At 59.3% G+C, this 20811-nt stretch overlaps 3 protein-coding genes across 5 annotated transcripts in view; 2 read left to right on the top strand and 1 right to left on the bottom strand.

Annotated features, from left to right (window-relative positions):
• Positions 1 to 15: 15 nt before the first annotated feature.
• Positions 16 to 9186, bottom strand: CHTF18 (chromosome transmission fidelity factor 18). Of its 2 annotated transcripts, none has more exons than XM_011376815.2 (22): positions 8999 to 9186; positions 8578 to 8772; positions 8339 to 8489; positions 7997 to 8165; positions 7508 to 7600; positions 7357 to 7409; positions 7079 to 7223; positions 6295 to 6504; positions 5672 to 5769; positions 5262 to 5385; positions 5021 to 5172; positions 4745 to 4838; positions 4279 to 4377; positions 4072 to 4202; positions 3628 to 3799; positions 2525 to 2749; positions 2282 to 2431; positions 2067 to 2197; positions 1217 to 1361; positions 968 to 1099; positions 494 to 551; positions 16 to 413 (listed from the first exon to the last, which is right to left on the bottom strand). In XM_011376815.2, the coding sequence occupies exons 1-22, from the start codon at positions 9087 to 9089 to the stop codon at positions 277 to 279; spliced, it is 2955 nt and encodes a 984-aa protein (XP_011375117.1). In that variant the 5' UTR covers positions 9090 to 9186; the 3' UTR covers positions 16 to 276. The 2 variants fall into 2 exon arrangements, with proteins under 2 accessions (XP_011375117.1, XP_011375118.1); XM_011376816.2 differs by having other exon boundaries at positions 7079 to 7217.
• Positions 9187 to 9365: 179 nt separating this feature from the next.
• Positions 9366 to 12747, top strand: RPUSD1 (RNA pseudouridylate synthase domain containing 1). Of its 2 annotated transcripts, XM_011376801.2 has the most exons (6): positions 9366 to 9522; positions 10158 to 10348; positions 10455 to 10578; positions 10671 to 10773; positions 10937 to 11038; positions 11577 to 12747. In XM_011376801.2, the coding sequence occupies exons 2-6, from the start codon at positions 10167 to 10169 to the stop codon at positions 12002 to 12004; spliced, it is 939 nt and encodes a 312-aa protein (XP_011375103.1). In that variant the 5' UTR covers positions 9366 to 9522; positions 10158 to 10166; the 3' UTR covers positions 12005 to 12747. The 2 variants fall into 2 exon arrangements, with proteins under 2 accessions (XP_011375103.1, XP_023377189.1); XM_023521421.1 differs by lacking the exon at positions 10671 to 10773 and having other exon boundaries at positions 11577 to 11689.
• A 3119-nt stretch (positions 12748 to 15866) lies between these two features.
• LOC105303374 (mesothelin-like protein) overlaps positions 15867 to 20811 on the top strand; it is an 8166-nt gene continuing 3221 nt past the window's right edge. Inside the window, exons 1-8 of the mRNA XM_011376983.1 lie at positions 15867 to 15882; positions 16806 to 16926; positions 17933 to 18074; positions 19107 to 19192; positions 19308 to 19434; positions 19509 to 19699; positions 20064 to 20154; positions 20382 to 20517. Of these exons, the coding sequence (XP_011375285.1) occupies positions 15867 to 15882; positions 16806 to 16926; positions 17933 to 18074; positions 19107 to 19192; positions 19308 to 19434; positions 19509 to 19699; positions 20064 to 20154; positions 20382 to 20517 (910 nt within the window). The remainder of the gene's footprint in view (positions 15883 to 16805; positions 16927 to 17932; positions 18075 to 19106; positions 19193 to 19307; positions 19435 to 19508; positions 19700 to 20063; positions 20155 to 20381; positions 20518 to 20811) is intronic.

Here is a 20811-nt window from a genome sequence, read left to right as displayed (position 1 = left end):
AAACTTTCCAGGATGTCTGTGCTTTTATACATTTTCTAATGAAAAGAAAGCAATGCCAGGGCATCTGGTGTTGATCTGGGGATATTCAGCATGACCACAGAGTGTCAGTCATGATTTCAGGGTGTCTGGAGTGGACACCAGGGGTCTGGTATGGCCTCAGGGCATCTGGCATGGATCTAGGGGTCCAGTGTGGACCAGGGCATCCAGCGTAACCCCAGAGAGTCCAGTGTGGACTGGGGTGTCCAATGTGATCCCATGGCATCTGGTGTGGCCCGGCTACAGCAGGTCCCTGATATGCAGGCTGCGCCGAACAGCATTGGATACGCCCTCCTTGAAGCGGAACCAGACGTCACTTCTGCCCACTGCAGTGCCCATGCGCCGCTCAGCTGCATCCACCTCAGGGGCTGTGTCCTCTGTGGGGGCCATAGGGTTGATCTTCTGCCCGAATCCAGCCCCTCCCTCTACCACTTCTGCACCCCGCCCCCACACATACCTGTGCTTAGGGCTGCTGCTTTTCTGACAACCACACGGCCGAAGAAATCTCTCTCCGCCTGAAAAGAGTGACCAGTCAGGCTCATGGAGACAGACTCATGGAGACAGACCCATGCCATGAGGGACGATAGGTCTCACGGAGACTCTGAGCAATGGCCCACGTCAGGGGAGTAGACGCCTGTCCTAGCCCCCTACCCTCATTACAAGCTGACCTGCTCAGCAAGTATTCCCTCTGTCCCTCACCACCCTCATAGCCACCTGCTCCATCAGGGTCATGGTCAAGGCAGAAGGTGCCAGCAGAGCCCACCTTCCTTCCCAGAAGAGAAACTGAGCCTAGGTGGATTCCCATCCTGCTGAGCAGCAGGGAGCTGGACCTTTAGGCAGACTCCTCAGGAATTAGAACCCTCCTACACCAAGGTCACCCAGCCTCACCCTGCCCCACCTTCACAGCCACTTGTCACCCCACTCCCCGCACCTGGTCCTCCTGGGCAGCTCTCTTCAGGATGCGCTCCAGCCACTGTTCATGGCTGCGTGGGTTAGGCGGCTGTATCCCTTTTCCCCCAGCATCCCCCTGTGGACTCTCGGTCTTGGGGGGCCTCCCGTCTACCTGCAGGAAGTTGGTGCAAAGAGAACTGATGGGGCAAGGCTGTTCAAGGGGCAGTGTCCACTCCGAGGGCACTGTCCTACCAGGTCCTGCTCTGCCCCAAGCCAAGATTGGGCTCACCTGGGAGCTGTCCCTATCCCGGGCCAAGGCCTCTGCCCGCCGCATCTTCTCCACTTCAATCTCGTGGGCAATGAGCTGCTTGGCCTGGTAGGTGAGGGGCTTTCGGGCAGGCAGCTCAGGAAAGCGGCAGACCTCCTCCACGTTCCTGCTCTCAAGGTGGGTGGGGCAAGACACCCGGGCACCCACTCAGTAGAGACAGAGCAGGGACAACCCACCAGACTGACTCCAAATGCTAGAATGTGAAAGCTGCAGGACGGGGTCCAGTTCTGGCTCTGCCATGGCCTAGCCCCAGGCCAGCAGGGAATTATCCCTGAGCCTCAGTATCCCCAACTGTATATTGATATGAGAAGGAACCTCCCCAGGGCTGTAGCAGGAGAAATAAGACAACAGGGCAGGGCTGGGGCTCAGGCTGGGCTGCACGATCAGGAACCACCACTACTGCCTCCTTGCTACTGGCACAGAGGAATATCTGCATCCCAGATACACCAGGGCCCTTGCTGGGCAGCGGGACCATCTCAGGATGGAGAAAGAGCGCTGGGGAGCATAGCCCCAAGACCTGAGGTTTACTGCAGAGCCTCTCACTGCTCCACTGTCCCCCAGAGGCCACCCCAGAGGGCCCCTGGGGGACAGTGGAGCAGTGAGAGGCTCTGCAGTAAACCTCAGGTCTTGGGGCTATGCCTGCCCTGGGGCCACCTCATAGGCACATCCGAGAAAGAGCTGAGCTAGAACTGACATACCCCCAAACTCCTAACAGATGGGGAAACAGACTCACAAGTCTCACCAATGCCATGCTTTTAGATTTCCAGCCCAGCCTCCCGGAACCCCTACTCCAGGTACTGTGCAAACTCACGGCTCCAGCCTGTAGACATACTGCCCATCGGGCGTGCGCTCCTGGCGGTAGGTTAGGCTATAGGCAAGCATGGTGCCCACAAGGCTACCCAGCTGCAGCTTCTCACGGGTGCTGTACAGCTGTGTGCTCACCTGTGGGCAGATGGGCAGCGCTAAGCACAGCTAGGGGTCCTGTCCCATTAGAAGCTACCCCCTACACTTGAGTGAAACACTCACAGGGCGCAGCTTAGGCACAAGGATGTCCAGGAGAAGGCAGAGGGTGTCCAGGACAAGGGCTTGGGGCGAGGTTTGGCTGCGGGTGGCCGGTGTGATACCTGACACCAGTGTCTGAATCAGGTTCTGCACCCGGCTTATCCGGTTCTGGGCCTGGAGTGGAGGGTGAACCAGGATCAGGTCAGCCAGGACCACCCCTCCAGGACCCTAGGCTCAGCTTGGACAGGAGCAGAGTGCAGAGCGTACCTCCTGCTGACTACTTGGAAAGGCGATCCTTGGCACGTGGCTGGAGGCGAAGAGCAGGTGGAAAACTGCAGGCAGGAAAGGCCGGTAGCGCAGCAGCTGGAAGCTCTGGCCATGGTGGGCGGCCTGGCCCAGCAAGTCCTCAAAGGCTAGCCAGTCAAGCGCCACGCACACGGTGCCAAGGCTGGAGTCCCGCAGCCGCAGGCGAAGGAAGTTGTCAAACAGGCCCTGTGGGCAGCAGGTCCCTGAGCCCCTCCAGCCTCATAACCCCCCAAAGCACCCACTGGGACCCTTCACCACCCAAATGCCTTGGCAAGTGTGGGGTCTCAGGGCAGCAGCAAATACCAGCAAGTAGCCATAGGACCCTGAGAGGAGAACAGGAAGGCCTACCTGCCACCCCACTCTGGTTTGACCAAGACGTGCAGGAGAGAGCCCCCAACTCCCAACCCCTCCCTTTAGGAAGTTCTGTCCACCAGAATTGAGGACAGAGCCCCCCGCTCTCCTTCCATACGGGAGTCCCACCCCCTCCCGCCACCACTCTGTCCTCCGCACTGTGGATTTCCGGATTTGCACGGATCCCTGGCCATTAACACAAAGCTGCTTAGTTAGGGAGGCAGCTTAGGCCAGGCTTTGTGGGGGGACAGGGGGGCATCTCCGCCACCTGCTCTGGCCAAAATCTCACCCCACCTGCTCTCTAACCCACATGTCCCCATTACTGTAGCTCACGTCCTCTCCCAGCCACTGGGTCAGGCCGCCCAGCTGCTGCCACTGCCCCTCACACTGATTTACACCTGGCAGCCAGTGATCCCATCAATCGAACAACACCCCACCACCCACCTCATCTCCCGCAAAGCCTATGCTAGCCATTCCCCTCCTGGTACCAGCCAGCCCTTCCTCTGGCCCTCCGTCCTGCTCACAGTCCCCTCGGAAGTCTCCCTGATGCTCCATGTCTGCCTCATCTCACTCATTCCACCTGCTTCTCCTCCAGTTTAGCACCATCTGAATCATCTCCCACTCACCGTCTGGGGATGAGGGGACATGGCCAGGTGCTGGCCTCCTGCCTCCCCGCCAACCCCCACCCTGGAAAGATTTGAGGTAGTGATTACCTGAACCATCTTTTCATGCTCGCCTGTGGAGGCGGCCACATGCAGGATGTGGTAGAACCGCTGTGCGGCCATGGTCAAGGGTGCCTTGGCAGCATGGGGTCCCCAGCCCGTGAGCCCGTCACCCAGCAGGAGCATGTGGGTGGGCAGAGTAGGGTCCTGGCCCACACGTCGCCTGCAGAGGGGGTACTGAGGCTGGAGTGGAGCCCCCGCCTACTTTATTCCTCTTAGCAGTGCCCTCCCAACCTGAGGTGACCCCGGGGGTGGGGGGTCAGTGGGGGAGGCCGAGGCACAGCCCTGAAGGCAGGGCCTAGGCAGCCTTGGGTCTCAGTTGGCCAAGCGGGGTCCAGCCTGCACACGCAGGGTCTGGTGACCAGGACTAGGGCGCCACAGACATCCAAGCCAAGGCTGGATGACCTGCCCACTCATTTTGCCTACCCTGCCTACCTCTGGGCTCGAGGCAGCTGGAAGATCTCTTGCCACACAGAGAAGAGCCCCTTGCGCTGATCCTTGACGCCAACTTGTGTGGTCTGCACAGCCCGAACACTCAGCTCCCGCTGGCCCTGTCCATGCAAGAACTAGACACGGGGTATGGGAGGTGAGGGGTAGCTGCTCCCTGCTCCACCCCACCACAGCCAGCTGCCCCCTGCCCACCTGCAGGGTGTTGATGCAGGCACGGATGTCATTGTCTGTTTTCTCGCAAAGGGCTGCCAGCACACCTGGGTCGGCCTGCAGGCCTTGACGTACAGAGATCTACAGGAGGCAGGAGTGTGAGTGTCCACCTCCCCAGAGCCCCTGCCCTGTGGCTACCTCTTTCCTAGAAATAGGTAACAGCTCTTATCCTACTAGCGGGACAAAGGCTACGGATCCTGCTGACTGGCCTCGCTCCCCACTAGGGACCAACCACCACCAGAGACTAAAGTGATCCAGTCACCCTCACTCTCAGGACCTGGGCCAACCAGAGGAATGGGGTGCTGGGGACAGCAGAGGGAATGCAGCACTGGATGAGAGGGGAGGGGTGATTGAGACCAGGACAAGGACCATGTCCCCCCACCCCATTGTCAGCCATGCAGCCTGGGCCCTGTGCCACTCCCATCCTGGCTCCCCCGCCCTCACTGACCTCCTGTAATCTCTGCACAAGCCTGGAGGGCAGTGTGGGTGGGAAGTGGAGCAGGAAGGCCTGCTGCTTCAGCTGCCGCAGGGAGGGTGCAAACCTGTGGGATGAGCATAGCGGGGCTGCGGGGGACCTTAGTGCCAAATCCCAGACTCAAATCTACTGGGTGGCTGGGAGGGGCATGGTCATGTCCCCCCAGGGGACCTTTGCCCTCCTGTGGAAGCCCCGCCCAGCAGAACTCCTCGGTCCCCTACCCCCAAGACCCCACTCCACCCCACTCACTGGTCATTACAGATGCAGATGACTGGCCTCATCAGGAGCCCTCCCTCTGCCCGCCGCCGCCGCCCCCTGCCCGCTGGCCCAGCCAGGTCCCCAGGCTCTGCCTCCTTTGGGCCCTTGCGGTCGATGATGCTGAGGAGCACATTGATGGAAGCCTGGGGAGACATGCATCAGGTGCAATGAGCCACAGCACCCATTGCTGGCCCACCCGCCCACCCACCAGGCAATAATCCAGGAGGCCCACCGTGGGGGCCCCATCGATCTCGTCAATGACCAGGCAATTAGGCTTCCCACCAGCACCCAACACCGACTCCATCTGCGTAGCAGCCTCGATATGCGTGCGGAAGGCCTCAGGGCTGCGGTCATCACTGGAACCATGAGGCGAGGCAGGGGCTATCGGGGCAGTTGTGGCCTGGGCCAGGGCAGCAGCCAGTGCCCCTGGCAGGACGGTCCTCCAGGGCCGTGCTGCCACACTTACACCTTAAGAATACCACACAAGAAGACCCCAAATCCCAGTGACCCGAGAAGGGGTGTGGTCCACAGCCAGTGTCCCTGGGATCCCAGCCCCACCTCTAATCCACTGGTGTCCCTGACTCAGCCAGACACGTCAGGACAGAAGAGAAACTCAGTGTCTAGGCCTTCCCTTCCACTCACCTTGCATTCATTTCTACCACACAGTACCCAGCATGCCTTGCAATCACATGGGCCAGAGTGGTCTTGCCCAGCCCTGGGGGTCCACACAGCAGCGCCACCTACAGCCCAGATATATGAAAACATGCTGCAGCCTACACCACTTCAGGGAGTTCCTGGGCCCAATCACAGAGGCTGAAAATCCTAGCCTGTGAGGCTTTGGCACTGGGAGATGAGCCCCCACCCCATCGCAGTCACCAAACAAGAATACCAGCATGTTCATGGCTCAGAGTCAGTGCTTCAGAATGAGAAAGCCCTACATAAATCAAGTAATAGAGGAACCCAACGGACACAGCTGTTACTGACATGACTGACCCCCTGAAACCACTTACTGTCCACCACAATCATCCTTCGGGAGGTGCAAGGCCCTTCAAGGAACACTGACTCTACCTGAGTCATCACAAGAACAACTCAAATCACACTCGTGTCATTGACATCCTACACCAAGACCCTGACATCATCATGCCCACAGCTTTCGGGGCAGTAAATGTGTGTGCCTCATGACCTTCAAAAGCTACAAACGTGCCAGCCAATGAGTATAACCCCTGGGATAAGAGAAGTATACAGTGCAGCCAAATGGGGCTCACCTTCTGCCGGGGCCGCTGGCTCGGGTCCAGCTCAGCCTCCAGCATCTCTTCTAACACCTGCTCGTGGCTTTTCCACTTGCTGGAGGCTATGGCCTCCTTGCCAACCCGGACCGGCTCCACACTGGGCCTGGGCTTCCGGGCTGGCCTCTCTTGGCCGAATACCACCAGGTCCCACAGCTTTAGCCACTTGAGGAGGCAGCGGTTGGTGAACTGCAGGAAAGGAGGCATTGCCTAGGGGGACCACCAGCACCAAAGATTCCCAAGGCTTGACCCTTATGCTGTCATAAGCTTGGGGACACAGGGGGACGCTGAGGCTGTGACAAGTGACTGGCACCAGTCACCCTGCCAGTGAATGGCAGAGTGGGGCTCACAAAGGGGCCTCTGTCTCCATAAGCCCTGGTCCTAACTTCTCCAGGAGTCCCCGCTATCATCAGGGATGATCCCAGGAGCATCAGCTGCTGAGAGAGCGGGAAAGGAAACAGAGGCTCCAAGCCGGCGTGCCCTGGATCCCCAGCCCACATCACAGGTTACCAGCAGCATGCTGGCATCATATCCACACTGGGACCCTGGGGACTCCCTAGGAAGTTCACCTGGCCTCCAGTCCTGGCTTCCTTTTCTGAGCTCTAATGTCCTGTCCCAATCTACAACTCAGCAAAGCTGATCAGAGCCCTGCCCTCCATCCCAACTGCCCCGTAGCTGTCAATATATGGTTTGGCTGGATCCTGAATTCCCCGCTCCTGGGAACAAGGAAGCCAGTCACACATAAGCAAAAACAAGGCCTCACGTCGTCACTGAGCAGTTCCATGTAGTGCTGGGGCGCAAACTTGTCCACCCAGAGGCAGTGCTGGGAGTCGTCTTGGCTCTTGGCTGGCTCCTCCTCAAGGGCCCCCAAGGGCTGGGCCTCTTCCTCTATCTCCTCTGACCTGAGGCTAGAGAACATTGTGCCCTGAGCTCCTAGGCCTTAACCCCATGCAGGGGCCACCCCCTCCCAGAATTCAGGCTGGGGGTCAGCAGTCCAAGAACCCGTAAGGATCTCAGGGCCAGAAGGGTCCACTACATCACCTGTGCAGTGTATCTGAGAGCTGCTGTGCCTCTTCGAGCAATCGTTGCCGCCGCTGTGCAAGCAATAGGGATTAGGATCAAGATGGCCTAGCCAGCCACGGTCACCTGAGAGTTACCTCTTCCCCTCCCAGCAAACCCCAGCAGATCTCACCTCATTGTTGACCTGCTCCTTCAGAGAGGCGAAGGACACACCTAGCAAGTCCAGCTGGTCACGGCCACGCCACCGGATGTCTGGGAAAGGGCTCTGTGGTGGAGGAAGAGTAACAGTCACCTCTGGGCCCCCTCCAAGATCATAGGGTTACCCACAGACCACCCCTCCCAACAGTGCTCAGGGACCCAGGTGGTACTCCCTAGCATCAGCAAGCCAAGAGATGGAGAAGCCCCTCTCTAACCAGGGACTCCAAGGGGAAAAACCAATAGGAAAGGAGGGAGCAGAAGTAGGAGGTGGAAGGGGAGGGAGAAGGGCAGGAGGAGGGAGACAAGGTGGATGACTGGAGGCCAGGTGGACTTCCTAGGGAGTCCCCAGGGTCCCAGTGTGGATATGATGCCCAGGACCCTTTCCTGGGCAGCTTCAAGCCCATTTAACCGTGCAGGAGGATCATGAACCCCCACCTTCCTCTTATGGCCGCACAGCACCCACCTGTACCCCAGTTCCCACTGGGTCAGCCCGAAGCACCAGAAAGACCCGATCACCATCTGTTGAGGTCACATTGATATAGTCCTCCAGAACAGGGGGTCGCCTCAGGACAGGATTGTGGGTGGCTGGTGATGTCTGTATAAGACTCGTGTCAGCACCAGCATCCATGGGCCTAAGAAGGGACCAGGACTGTCTTGGGACTCTTGCCTCCCGTTACCCTCAAGCGAGAGCCCTGGATCCATCCTCAGCAACCAAGCCCTCCTACAGGCCCCTAGCCCCAGGCCCTGTCCAAGGATCGAGATCCTTCCAAGTCTCCCTAGAACACCTGTGCCCCAAGACACACACCTCTCGCCCCACAGATCAGCGGGGATCTCAGGACTCGGTGGGGGGGTGATGTCCTGAGGAGAGAAGTCAGGAAGCGGCGGCTCTTCCATCTCATCCAAGCCGAAGTTCAGCCTCTTGACCGCCTCCAGCCTGGGCCGCTTGACCCTGGGGGCTGGGGACAGACACACACTCTGGGAAGGAAGAAAGGCACTTCCCATGCCTCAAACTCTACCCCTGTGCTCAGCGTTCCTGCAACATACTTTGGAGCAGGGGCCTGTCCCTCTGGACGTTGGTGGCCAGCTGCCTCTTCTTGGCACTGCCCTTTCGGTATTCTGAAGGTCCACCTGGAGTGCAAGGAGTAGCAACGTCCCCTCCAGCAATAGCCTCTTCGAAAGTAAGCCGGATCCGGCCCACCGTGGGCCGGGGGCTCCTGGAAGGTGACAGGGCCGCTGTCCCTGTAGGGAGAGAAGATTCACAGCAACCGCCTCAAGACAGCCGGCCTCCACACACAGCAGCGCTGGAAGGCCCTTCTCTCTCCAGCGCTTCCCCCGCCCCCCAGGTCGCTGCTGCCTCTGGCCTTCGCTCGCCTCCCCTCTTCCGTGCAGCCTCGCAGACTCCCGGGGACGGACCAGGACTCTGTTCAGGTATGAGTGACGAGGCCGCGGCAGGACTCGCACTCACCTTCCAACTCGGCCAGCACCTCAAGCTCGGCCGCGAACTGGCTGTGGAAGTTGTCTTCGACGCCGTGCATCTCCTGCTCGTAGTCCTCCATGGCGGTGCGCACCCGCGGGACTTGCCTGACCCCACCACTCGCTCCGAACTTCCCGCGCGGCCGCTGTGCGCCTCTCCTACCCACAGCGTCCCGGCGCCTCCAATCAACGGACGATATGCCTGGCGGCGCTCGCCATTGGTCAGCGGGCGGGGCGGGAGCGGGGCTGTGCTCACAGGCCGGGCGGGGCCGAGTCAATGCTCTGGAGCCCGAGCGGCGGATTCAGGGAGCTGCTCATTGGCCCTCACTGTCGCCTGTCCGATTACGTAGGCGGGGCGTGGGCGGGGCTGCGCGCGCAGGCCGGGCCCGGCGGGGCGCGGCCCGTGGCCCGAGCGACGGCTCCGGGGTCGTAGGTCATGTTGGCGCGGGGACGCGGGGGCTGGATCTAAGACCAGACATCGGTACTGGGGGCCCGGACGGCGCGGCCTGACTGCAGGTGGGTTCCGGAGTGGGCGGGGGCGCGGGAGGGGCTCTTAGCCGGGATCTGCCCAGAACTCCTCAGCTTGTGCCCATCACATGCCAGAGGTGGGAGCTTCCTCGGAGGGGAGGCGGAGGAAAGGGTGTCTGCCAGAGGCGTGGGGGCGAAAGTGGACTCCACTCCATCCCTGAACCTAGCGCTCCCCACTCCTGCACCCGGCTGACCTGCCCCCCGCCCCAGGCCGTGGGGGCATAGAAGCCCCTGTCCTTGTCCCCTCCCCGCTCTAGAAAAGTCCTCTATTGCCTGTTCCTGATCTGTCGGGAAGGGTTGGTGGGAACGGGCTGGAGAGCAAGACTGCTTAGCCCAAGGCCTGGGTCTGGGCAGGACTGCCCCACAGTCAGAGCAACATTGGTTCTCCTGACCTTGGCCACACCCCTATTTCCACTGATACTCTCAAGCCTGGTTTAGGGGTGAAGGTAGTAAGGAGTCCATTGGGTGCAGGCACACAGTAGGTGCACCTACTTGCCTGACATACAGCATGAGTGGCTTCAGACCTTGGGTCAACCCCAAGTTGTCCACCCCAGTTGGGCAGGACCCGGATGTTGGCTGGTCACCCCACAACCTCCACTCTACATGCTTGCCCTGCATTATAGGCCCTTGTCATGGAGCCAGGCAGCATGGAGAACCTGTCCATTGTGTACCGGAGCCATGACTTCCTGGTGGTGAACAAGCACTGGGATGTGCGTATTGACAGCAAGACGTGGAGGGAGACACTAACCCTCCAAAAGCAGCTTCGGCATCGCTTCCCTGAGCTGGCCGACCCAGACACTTACTATGGGTTCAGGTATCTATGTATGTGGAAGTGCAGCACAAGTAGCTCACGGCAGCCTCCATTGGAGGGAAGTGGCTGCCCCCAACCTAGCCACTGCTAACCTTCTGTTCCATGCCAGGTTTTGCCACCAGCTGGACTTCTCTACCAGCGGGGCACTCTGTGTGGCCCTGAACAAGGCAGCTGCAGGCAGCGCTTACAAGTGCTTCAAGGAGCGGCGAGTCACCAAGGCTTACTTGGCCTTGGTAAGTCCTGGTTTGTCCTGGAGCCATGGGGACTCCATTGTTTAGCCCACTTTGGCAGGCCTTGAGTGTCAGTGGGCTCCCCTGCCCGGCAGGTTCGGGGACATGTACAGGAAAGCCGGATGACCATCAGCTATGCTATCGGCAGGAACAACACAGAGGGTCGGGCCCACACCATGTGCATCGAGGGCACCCACGGTACAGTGGGCCAGGGGGCAGGGGCTTTGGGGCATGTTTCATAGAGAGGGGACCTTGGGTGGGTGAGGCCAATCTGGGCAGCTGACTTATACTGGATTGGACTGGAGTCCCACGGCTCAGGGCTGGCCTGGCCAACCCTCACAGCCTGCCTTTCTCCACCCAGGCTGTGAGAACCCGAAACCAAGCCTCACGGAGCTCGTCGTCCTGGAACATGGGCTGTATGCAGGTGACCCCGTGTCCAAAGTGCTGCTGCAGCCCCTCACAGGTATGTTCAGGAGCAAGAGGCCGGGAAGCTGCCCCGGCCCCTCACTGCCTGCTGACAGTATCCTGCCCCCATTGTGATGGATGCCTAGCATCAGCATTTCCTTTCATAGTGCACTGCAGCATCTGTGTTACGTAGGAGAGGAAACTGAGGCACAGAAGCAGAGTAGCCTGGCCAGAGCCACCGAACCATCTCTGGCAAAGCTGATCCTCTGCCACATACTCGACCCCCCGGTCCTGTGGTTCTTGCCTCACACAGGGTCTCACTGGCCTGGATGTGAGGGCAGTGGGAAAGCTGGCCTGGGTTCTCCAGTGGACTGAGTACTACCCTGGCCCTGCCTTCACCAGAGGTGACCCCAAAAGTTGACTCCTTTTCTGAGCTCTAATGTCCTGTCTGTAGCAAGAAACATGGAGGGCTGCTGTTCCCAAGTGTTGCATGAGGTTCCAAGGTGGCAGCAGGGAACAATGCCAGGTGTGATGTGAATGGTGGGGGGTGATCATGGAGTGGTGCCTTCTCTTGACTGGTCCCCTCTCCCATATAGGCCGGACGCACCAGCTTCGCGTGCACTGCAGTGCCCTTGGTCACCCCATTGTGGGCGACCTGACCTACGGGCAGGCCTCAGGCAGGGAGGACCAACCATTCCGCATGATGCTGCACGCCTTCTACCTGCGGATCCCCACGCAGGCTGAGTGTGTGGAGGCCCGCACACCGGACCCCTTCCTGCCCACCCTTGATGCCTGCTGGAGCCCCCACACCCTGGTGCAGCCTCTGGACCAGCTTGTCCAGGTCCTACGGGCTGCCCCCGACCCTGAGCCCACAGAAGGGGGCCCCAGGCCCTGCAGCCCCTCCATGTCCTTGCCTGGGCCAGGCCGGCCTCCACCACCCCCTGCCAAGCCCCCTGAGACAGAGGCACAGCGTGCCTCATGCCTTCAGTGGCTGTCAGAGTGGACACTGGAGCCAGACAACTGAGAGTGTGGGAGTGGAGTACAGGCTGGGGCACCCAGGCAGATGGGGGCTGTGGGTCAGAGCTCTAAGCCCATCCTAAGGCAGGGGTGTGCCAGTGGAAGAGGACTGAGGCTCCACATTGGCTGTAGTGGCCAGGCCTGAGGAGGGGCCAGTAGGGCCAGCAGGGGGAGCCAGGCAGCTTTGATTCTGGAGGATGAAGGGCTCAGGGCTGTGGGACCAGCCCTCCGGGGAAAACCAAGGCTTGCCTGTCCTCCAGAAACCCTTTCGGACTCCAAAGCTTCGCTCCCAAAGCCCATTTCGTAGACTTGGCCAGTGTTGCCCTGGAAGAGAACATGGGTGGGCTTCTGGTCCCCCAGTTCATTCCTCAGAGCACCCTGCTCCTCACTCTATTCAGACTATCTGTGCCATTACCTCAGTCTAGCTGAGTCCTCTCCACCTGCAGACCCTGACTTGTCCCCTGCCTGGCTGGTCCTGCCTTGTGCCTTGGCTTTTGCTGGACACTGCCCATGGGCTTCCCTCCCCACCAGCATCCTGATCATCACACACGGGGGTGGGTCTAGGCCGTCCCCTCAGGCCTGACATATGTGCAGCTCTTCAGCATCCTCCCACACAGCCACAGGCCATCAGACCTCAGCCTGGGAGCAAGGGCAACCTGACCCCTGCCTCCTCCATTCTCTACAACACATTCACATCACTCCAAGTACAGTTGGGCTTTAGGACTTGGAATAAAAAGGTTTAGTGACTAACCCTGCGAACAGCTATGAGTGATTCTGACGTTGGGGTTGTGGAGCACACCCAGACTCCCTCAGTCCCTGCACTGGGCAGACCTCATGGGCCTGGCTGCTGACTTGTCCTCCCCCCGCCCCGCCCTCCATACAATGAGCACCCGGCTACCCTGGTTAGGGAGAAGCTGAAAGACCCCGAGCCCTCCCAGCCAAAAGCACTAGAGCGTTCATCTGATCTCACTAGGGTCCCTCATAGAGCCACTGCCCCCCATCACCACCACCACACCAAAAGAGGGCTGTCACCTAGGTCACTAGCCAGTCAGGTGCCATGTTCCTGCACTGAGCTGGGCCAACCTATGATCACTGCAGGATCTCAGCTGAGATGGAGCTGGAGGCAACCTCCATGGGTCCTCTGTAGAGACCAAGTCCCAGCTCCTGCTCAGTCCCAGCTCCTGCTCCGTACCTCTTGTTTCCTCATCTGTAGCAGACTGACCTCCTGTTGCTCACATGGTCAGTGGTTGCTGTGTTGTGCCAAACATGACCGGCGCGGTGGGTGCAGTGGAATAGCATGGACAGGCTCTGTCCAGGTGCACCCTGCTTTTTCCAGTTCTCACGCTCCCTGAACCCTCTACCTCGAGGCATATCACCTCCCTGCTGAGACCTACCTAACCTCCCCTCTGCCGCTGCCCCCAGCCCCCCCACATCCCACACACAGGTGCCCGACCACCAGGGTGTAGGGTCTGATACCCCTCCCCATTTGCGTGGCTGCAGGCAAGTTGCTCAGTCTCTTGGCCTGAGTTTCCTCATCTGGACATCTTGGCTATGCCGTGGGTGGGGCCGATTCAATGAGGCAGCGTGTGGAAGAGCCAGGGCTGAGTGTGGCTCTACAGCCTAGTGATTGCTCTGTCACTGTGGTCATTTGTCCAGCCTGGGCCTAGGGCTGCCTGAGAGGCAAAGCCCATGGTGGGCAGGCCAGTATGTGTCCTGCACTCACTGGCTGCTTCCTGCTCCCACTCTGGCCTGTGGGAGTCTCCAGCCCTGGGATGAGTGGAAACCCCACCACCACATGTCATCCCCCTCCCCCAAAACTCCTCAGTGTCCAGAGCCCTAGCAAGTTCTTGGCCCAAACCTGGACTCCCATGGGGGTCTGTGCAGGAGCCAGGAGTGATCCTCAGCTGGTCCCTCCAGCCATTGGTCCCCAGGTCCAGGTCAGTGCCTCTACTTGGCCATGAGGCCAGCTCATTGGGCACATATTGCCCTGTGGTGTGAATGATGGTTGTGCAGAGGCTAAACTTGGGCTGTGGGGGCTTAAGGCCTCTCCTAGGAGGTGGTGAAAGTTGGAGCCTAGGGAAGTCAGGGGTCAGCATGGGTCAGCATGGGGCATCTCCCTGTCCATTTCAGCCGGGAGAGAAGCTTTCATGGGTAGGTCGGAATGTCCCTCCTGCAGTCATCCTTCCTACTTGGCCCCCAAGGCCTGCCTGGTGGATTGGCCCCATCCTGGGCCCTCTGTAGGCCCCCCAGCATGTGTGGGACACTCGCCACCATTAAGGCTGCCCCCTGGTGCCCACACACCCTCCCCGTCTCCAGCACACAGGTGTGTGAGTAAACATACCTGGCTCTGCTCTAGTACCCTCAAATTTGAAACATTTAGTGACACACGTCACTAAACCCAGATATCGTATTGAGTTCACATGTGCCTAATATCCATGCAGTGTGCAACAGGCATCACACATACACATAGATGTGTATAGGCACCTGTGTACACATGCAGACACTGGCACACACAGTGAAGGCAAGGGTACATGTATATGAATACACGCAACACTTGAGGCACGGAACCCCCAGTGGGAAGGGGTTATGCTGGGCAGCTACCAACCAGGCGCTCAGCCTCCCACTCCCCCGGGGACTGGGGAGCAGGTGCCCGCTGTGCTGGGGCCCCAAGGGCCAACACAACAGCGTCGCCTGGCACAGCTCCAGCCCCTCCCCTATACGTCTACCTGGCGGGTGTCACTGCAGGAGTGGGTGGCTTCACGGGCAGGGTGCTGGGAAAGGCATGGAGGAGAGTAAGAAGACTGGTGCCCCCACCCTGAACCACCGCTGTGCCCAGGGGCTCAGCTGCAGGGGCTGATATACTTGATAGGCTGGCACCTCTAATGTCTGGAGCACCTGGCACCTGATCTACAACCCCTTGCATCTGACGGCTGCCACCTAGCCCCGGAGCACCAGCCTCTACTGCAGAAGGTCTTTGGGTTCAGGTGAGGGGTTGGGGCCAGGTTGGGGGCCACCACCAGCTAAATCCATAGGATCTAGGCTTTAAGTCTGGCCTCTGCAGCCCCATACATGTAGCCAAGCCCCACGGAGCCTTCATTTTGCTCCCTGCATGGAGCAGTAACCTCCTTGTCTTCATCAAGGGCCCTGTGGAGTTCAGAGGCTCACAGGTGCCCAAAGCTGCCAGATTGTGCAAGGCTGTGCCCAGGAGTGAGCAGCATGGGTCAGTTTCCTGATGCCCCTCACCTCCTAGGACCAGGCCTCACAGTTTTGGTCTCCACCATGGCCAGGGCTGCCCAAGAGAGCTGCAGTGTGGGTTGTGCCTGGGGCCAGATCTTAGGCTCAGAGAGGAGCAGAGAGCTGCCTGAGCCACCCAGATCTGGGGATGAAGCCACGGCCACACCTGGGCAGATTGGAAAACTAGCAAGCCTCTCCCGCAACTGCGTATGGGGACTCACCGCTGCCCCATGCCCCATAACTGTCTAGAGATCTGTTCATTGGAGACTCTACAGCCTGAGCCACAGCCTGCAGATCACCTGAGCCCTGACCTGTGATAAGAAAAGTCTGGCACCCCCTCTGGTGGGCTCTTTTGTTCCAAAGGCTCTTTTCTTCCAAAGACTCATTGTTTGTTAGGTTGTGCCCCTCCCCAAAGACAGAGAGACAACGCTGCAGCCAGGCTCAGGTCACCCGCCCTGTACAATGCCCAGCCTATGTGATTCTGAACAGCACCCTTGTCTGTGCGCCTTGGCCGAGGCTGGTGGGGAGAGGCAGTGGGGATGGCCTTGTCAGCTCCTATTTCCTCTCCAGCTTGTCTCGGACCCATTGCCCATTTCCCCAATACCTTCCTGCCAGAACGTGCACACCACACAGCCATGGGCCCAAGAGCAGGTGAGATGACTCCCCTCATGGAAGGGGTTCCCTGGGGCGGCATGACCTGCGGAATCACAGCAAATGTGGAGGGTGCTCGCATTCCAGCCACCGAGTCCTCCCGAGCCTGCACTTAGGCGTCCTGCCCCAGTGTACCCCATCTCTAGCTGGATGGGGGTCAAGAAAGGGAAGGAGGAGGGCAGGCAAGGCACTGGATATGGGGGGTCCTGGTGAGGACAAGGCAGGACAAGGAAGGCCATAGCTAGAAGGGGCTCAGGAGGAGGTGGTGATTGACCCCAGGCCCTCTGCTTGTGGGTCTCAGGGCTCAAACTGTAAGGTAAGAACCATAGGGATGGAGGTAGAAGGAGTTTGCATTCATGTATACTAGCTGGGTGCATGTACATGGTTACACGCTTTCAACACGTATACATGTCATTACACATATGTGGACACTGATAGGCACACACACAAGCCATCACATATGTGTGCACGTGCTTCCAGAAACACAAAAAGACACATACCACCAGCTACACATGCATACACACCATCACATATGCGTACATATGTAGTGTATTGGCATGCACATCATTACAGGCATGTACATGCCACCACACGTGTGTATATCACATGCATGTACCTTTAGGAACACACATACAGTGTCAGGCATATATAGAGTTAGACACACTATCACATGCATGTTCACCTGGTCAGACACACACGCAAACACACACACCATACTTGGACCCCGGCTGCCACACACAGGTGACCACATGGCTTCTGTGGTGTCTGTGTCGGGGTAGTCATAGACCCATGTGGGACACAGGGAGCCCTGGGCAGACCCACGCTGGACATTTCCACTCATATGCTCACTCCCAGACAGGGCTCAGCCCCGAGATGGTGCTGGTAGGCAGCTGGCAGCTGCTTACTGGCTTGTTCTGTTCCAGGTGCCCCGGTAAGCCTGGGCCTCATCCTCTTCATGTGGCTTACTGCCCACTGCTCTCGTCCCCCGGCTGAGGGCTTCTCCCAGGGAGGGCTGGATGCCAGCAGGGCCAACGTGTGGGCCACGTGAGTGCCAGCCCCTCTTCTAGGCTCTGAGTCCACAAACCACATTTCCTGCAGCTGATTCCCTGATAGGCCTGGGGGAGAGGGGTAAATGGGAAGGAGGGAGCCCCTCCACGGTCTGCCCACAGTGGCTCAGGAGTGGCTATGGCAGGGCCACAGCCTCCCAGCTCTGACGTGGAGGGCCTGGCTCTGCCTGCCCAGATCATTCATTCACCCTGTCCTGAGATGGCCCAGAGCATCTAGTGTCCTGCATCAGTCATGTCCAGATGACTGGGTCCCCAGGCCATCACAGCTGGCTGGGGTCCCTCCTGAGCCCCACACTGCTCTCACTGTTCCCCTTGGCCTGGCAGGCAATCACTGCTGATGACTGTTCATCCCGAGTCCTCATGGTCCCTTCCTTCTGCCCTGAGGCTTTACTGCCCTCTCAGGCCCCATACAGACTCTGCTTTCTTTCCGTGTACTTTCTGGAGGGTCTTTTGCTTAGACTTGGCTGTCTTCTTTTTCCCTGGAGGTTGGAGGTCACCGATCAGCCATCAATCAATTGATTAATCAGTTGACTGACTAGGCAGGGCTGGAGGCCCAAGTTGGACCAGCTGGGCTCAGACTAAAGTCCCATAAGACCCTCCCTATGCACAGATTTTATTAGACTCATACCATGAGAAAGGCTCAGTGAGGAGACAGAACTGGCTGAAGCCACTCAGAAGGTGCCCAGGCCACATCTCTTCCAAACCCTCAGCCATCACTGGGATCGGCCTCCAAAGGAAGCAGAGACCTAGCTTCTGGACAGGGGCCACCCTTCTTCATAGCTTAAAGCCCGAAGTGGATGCTCACAGGCAGAGTAAGGGAGGAAGTAAGGGAGTGACTGAGGGAGTAAAGTAGGAGTCTTGCCTCTGGCAAGACCCTGCCAGCCACACTTCCCGTGTCTCACTCCTTTGGTGTTGGGAGTCTGACCTCCATCCTTCATGCTGCAGTCTGGGCTGCTCCTCCCACCCCCAGTGCTACCCCTCAGTACCCTCCTCCTTCTGCCCAATGCCAGCACCTCCCTCCTGCAAGACTTCTGGTGCCAGCCAGCCAATCAGCTGTCCCGGGACCAGCTTTCGGCTCTGATCAGGAGGATGGCATCACAGCAGGTTCTCCTCAAAGCCTGGCAGGTAAGCCACCTCAGTTGGCACTATTGGGCCGGGGTCTAAGGGCAAGGGCAGTCTCGAGGGAGTAAGCCCTGCAGATGGGTAGGAAGGGAGGGCATTCTCATCAGAGGACACAGGGCAGCAAGGGCCAGGATTGTATGGCTGGGACACAGAATGAGCTCACCTGGAACATGGGGGCTGTGCTGGAGACACTGCATATGGTTGTTTATAGGCCAACTTACCAACTTCACAGCCACCTAAGGGGCATCTCTTAGGCTGACCCCGAGGTGACAGAAGTCAGGGGTCCCTCCTTAGGTGGTTCTCCATTGTGGCCTGCTTTGGATCATTTCCAGGACTTTTTAGCCAGTCTCCCGCAGACCCTAGCCTCTTGTTCTTGGTTGGGTGAGGGTTTGCCCACCTGGCCTGTGCTGGCCCCTTCCTGTCTCCATCTGGCACATGGTGCCCCTTGAGAAGGGTGCTCGGGCCCCTGGGGTAGATCTTCCAGCCTCCTGGCCTCTCCCCTGAGCTATGAAAGGGACCAACTGAGCTCACCTCGACTCACAGCTGACCCGAGCATGGACTGCCTTGAGCTTGAGGAAAGGAAGAAAAGGAGGAAGAAAAGGAGAGAGGAAGAGAGGGAAGGAGGGAGGGAGAGAGGAAAGGAAGGAAAGCTATAATTCTGTCTCATTATAAAGTTAGTATAAAGCTAGTAATCAATTCGAAACCACCCCAAAGGAGGCCAAGCCAGACAAGAAGTCTGGGCAGGAGTGGCATTGGGATGAGCCACCCTGGCACAATAGGGCTGGTGGCGAGCAGAGGGCCTGAATGCTGGGGGCGGGGAGGAGTACTGTTTAGCCTGGGTTTGACCCGTTCTGAAGCCGTTCTGATGTGGAAGTTGAGGCAGGAAGAGGAAGACAATGAAGTCCAGGTGACGCAGAATGGGCAGGTGGGAGGAGGAAATAGAGTGGACACGGGGGTGGACGGAAGGGGGCTCAGGCAAGGGCCCCACACTGAGGGGGCTGGGCAAGGGAGTGACACACCATACGCCCTGCCCAGCTCAGCTGTCTTGCCAACTTGGCCGCCCAGCATGGCCTCCAGGGCGACTTCGCACTCCACCCACCAGACCTGTTGCTCTTCTATAAGTGAGTGCCTCCCACTCCCACCCAGCATCTGGCCAGCGGGCTGAGCATGCCTCCTCTGGGTCTCTGGGACCCCTGGCTGGCCCCGCCCTCCCGACAGCACCCCGCCTGCCCGCAGCCTGGCACAGGTGAGGGAAGCCGACTGCCGGGCCTTCACCCGCCGTGCAGCTCAGGGGGACACAGAACTGCTGGCCAACCTGCCTGACCAGAGGGCCGCCCTGCAGCACTCAGCCTTGGCCTGCCTGGTAGGCCCCTCGGATGGGACAGGACGAGCGGGTGGGCCATGGGGCCAGGCTCTTGCTAATCTGCTGTCCTGTAGGGAGGGCGCCACCCTTGGCTCAGTGCCTCTGACCTACTGCTCCTTGGAATCCTGGTGTGTGACATGGATGCATCCATCATAGTGGCCTCGGACCCCCACGTGCTACAGAACCTGCAGCGCTGCCCCCGCCTGACCCCTGCCCAGCAGGCTGCCCTCAACAAACTGCTGGCCAGCGGGAGGACCATGTTCGGGTGGGTGGGGGCACCCATCGCCTCTGCCCAGGCCTTCCTTCTGGAGATGAGACAGGAGGCAGCCTGGAGTTTGGGTCCAGGAGGTCTCTATTCCACAGCCCTGTTGACCCCCAACTTCTGACCTAGCTCACAGCCCCACTCTGACCTTGCAGCCTTTGGGGCACAGTTTTGGGGGTGCTGCCAATACCTGCTGGGCCCCTCGATTCCCCTGCCCCAGAGCCTGGGTGGAGAGTCTCTTCTGGGTAGGTGAAATGTCCCCAGAAGGGCAGGCTCTGGGGACTGTGTGCTCAGGGAAGGGCAACAGGCTTCCAGGGGCTGGCGTGCTGCTCCAGACCTGACACAACAATCCCTTCCCACACACCAGGCCCCCTAGCTCTTGGAACCTAGAGGGGCTGAAGTCTCTGGGACCCCTGGCCACCTACATCAGCCCCAGCTTGTGGATGCAGGTGCAGGAGGTAGGACAGTGCCCTGGGATGGGGTGGAGGGTTGAGCTGGCCCCGAACATAGGGAGGAGCATACAGCCGACCCTCTACCAGCCTGTCCAGGCCTGAGCGTTGGTCGTATGGCCACCTCAACACCCGAGTGGTGTCCCCAGTAGCTCCTATCACAGGGTTTCTACTTGCGGGGAGGGAGGAGGGACTGGACGGCCCCAGGGTGTGGAGTCTCCAGTCCTCGCGACCAGGCCATAGGCCTGGATTTCTTTGGCAGTATGGTGGCTGCATTCAGGGCAGGGACACTCAGCCAGCATGATGCCAGGCGCTTTGTCACTAGCTTCCTGAAAGCCAAGTTGATGTCCTCACGGCCCAAGCGGGGCACAGGTGAGTGTGGCCACTATGGCCTGGGGACACTGCACCTCTCCTGCTCTGGACTCGTGACCCCAGGGTAGGAGCACCCAAGACACAGCCCTACTGCTGCTGGACCTCCTGAGCTTGGCCCATGGATCTGCATCCAGCCTGGGCTTGTCAGAAGAAGTGGGGCTCGACTTTGGGGCCAGGGTCAGGCATGGAGTCGAGGTCAAGGTCAGTCATGACTAAGTCTGCTCTGGGCTAAGTTCTTGGCTAGGGGTCACGCTTGGGTAGAGAATCAAGGGTGGGTCAAGGTTAGGAGTGGAG

This window comes from Pteropus vampyrus, unplaced genomic scaffold, assembly GCF_000151845.1.
Source record: "Pteropus vampyrus isolate Shadow unplaced genomic scaffold, Pvam_2.0 Scaffold303, whole genome shotgun sequence".
NCBI classification, from domain to species: domain Eukaryota; kingdom Metazoa; phylum Chordata; class Mammalia; order Chiroptera; family Pteropodidae; genus Pteropus; species Pteropus vampyrus.
This window is presented reverse-complemented; position numbering and strand designations above follow the sequence as displayed.

Coding starts and splice junctions, on each gene's coding strand:
- RPUSD1 (XM_011376801.2), top strand. CDS start 10,167: ATGGAGCCAGGCAGCATGGAGAACCTGTCCATTGTGTACCGGAGCCAT. Junction 10,349..10,454: donor GACACTTACTATGGGTTCAG/GTATCTATGTAT, acceptor GTTCCATGCCAG/GTTTTGCCACCAGCTGGACT. Junction 11,039..11,576: donor GCTGCTGCAGCCCCTCACAG/GTATGTTCAGGA, acceptor TCTCCCATATAG/GCCGGACGCACCAGCTTCGC.
- CHTF18 (XM_011376815.2), bottom strand. CDS start 9,089: ATGGAGGACTACGAGCAGGAGATGCACGGCGTCGAAGACAACTTCCAC. Junction 5,770..6,294: donor GCCAGCGGCCCCGGCAGAAG/GTGAGCCCCATT, acceptor TCTGGGCTGTAG/GTGGCGCTGCTGTGTGGACC. Junction 5,173..5,261: donor AGATCGATGGGGCCCCCACG/GTGGGCCTCCTG, acceptor ATGTCTCCCCAG/GCTTCCATCAATGTGCTCCT.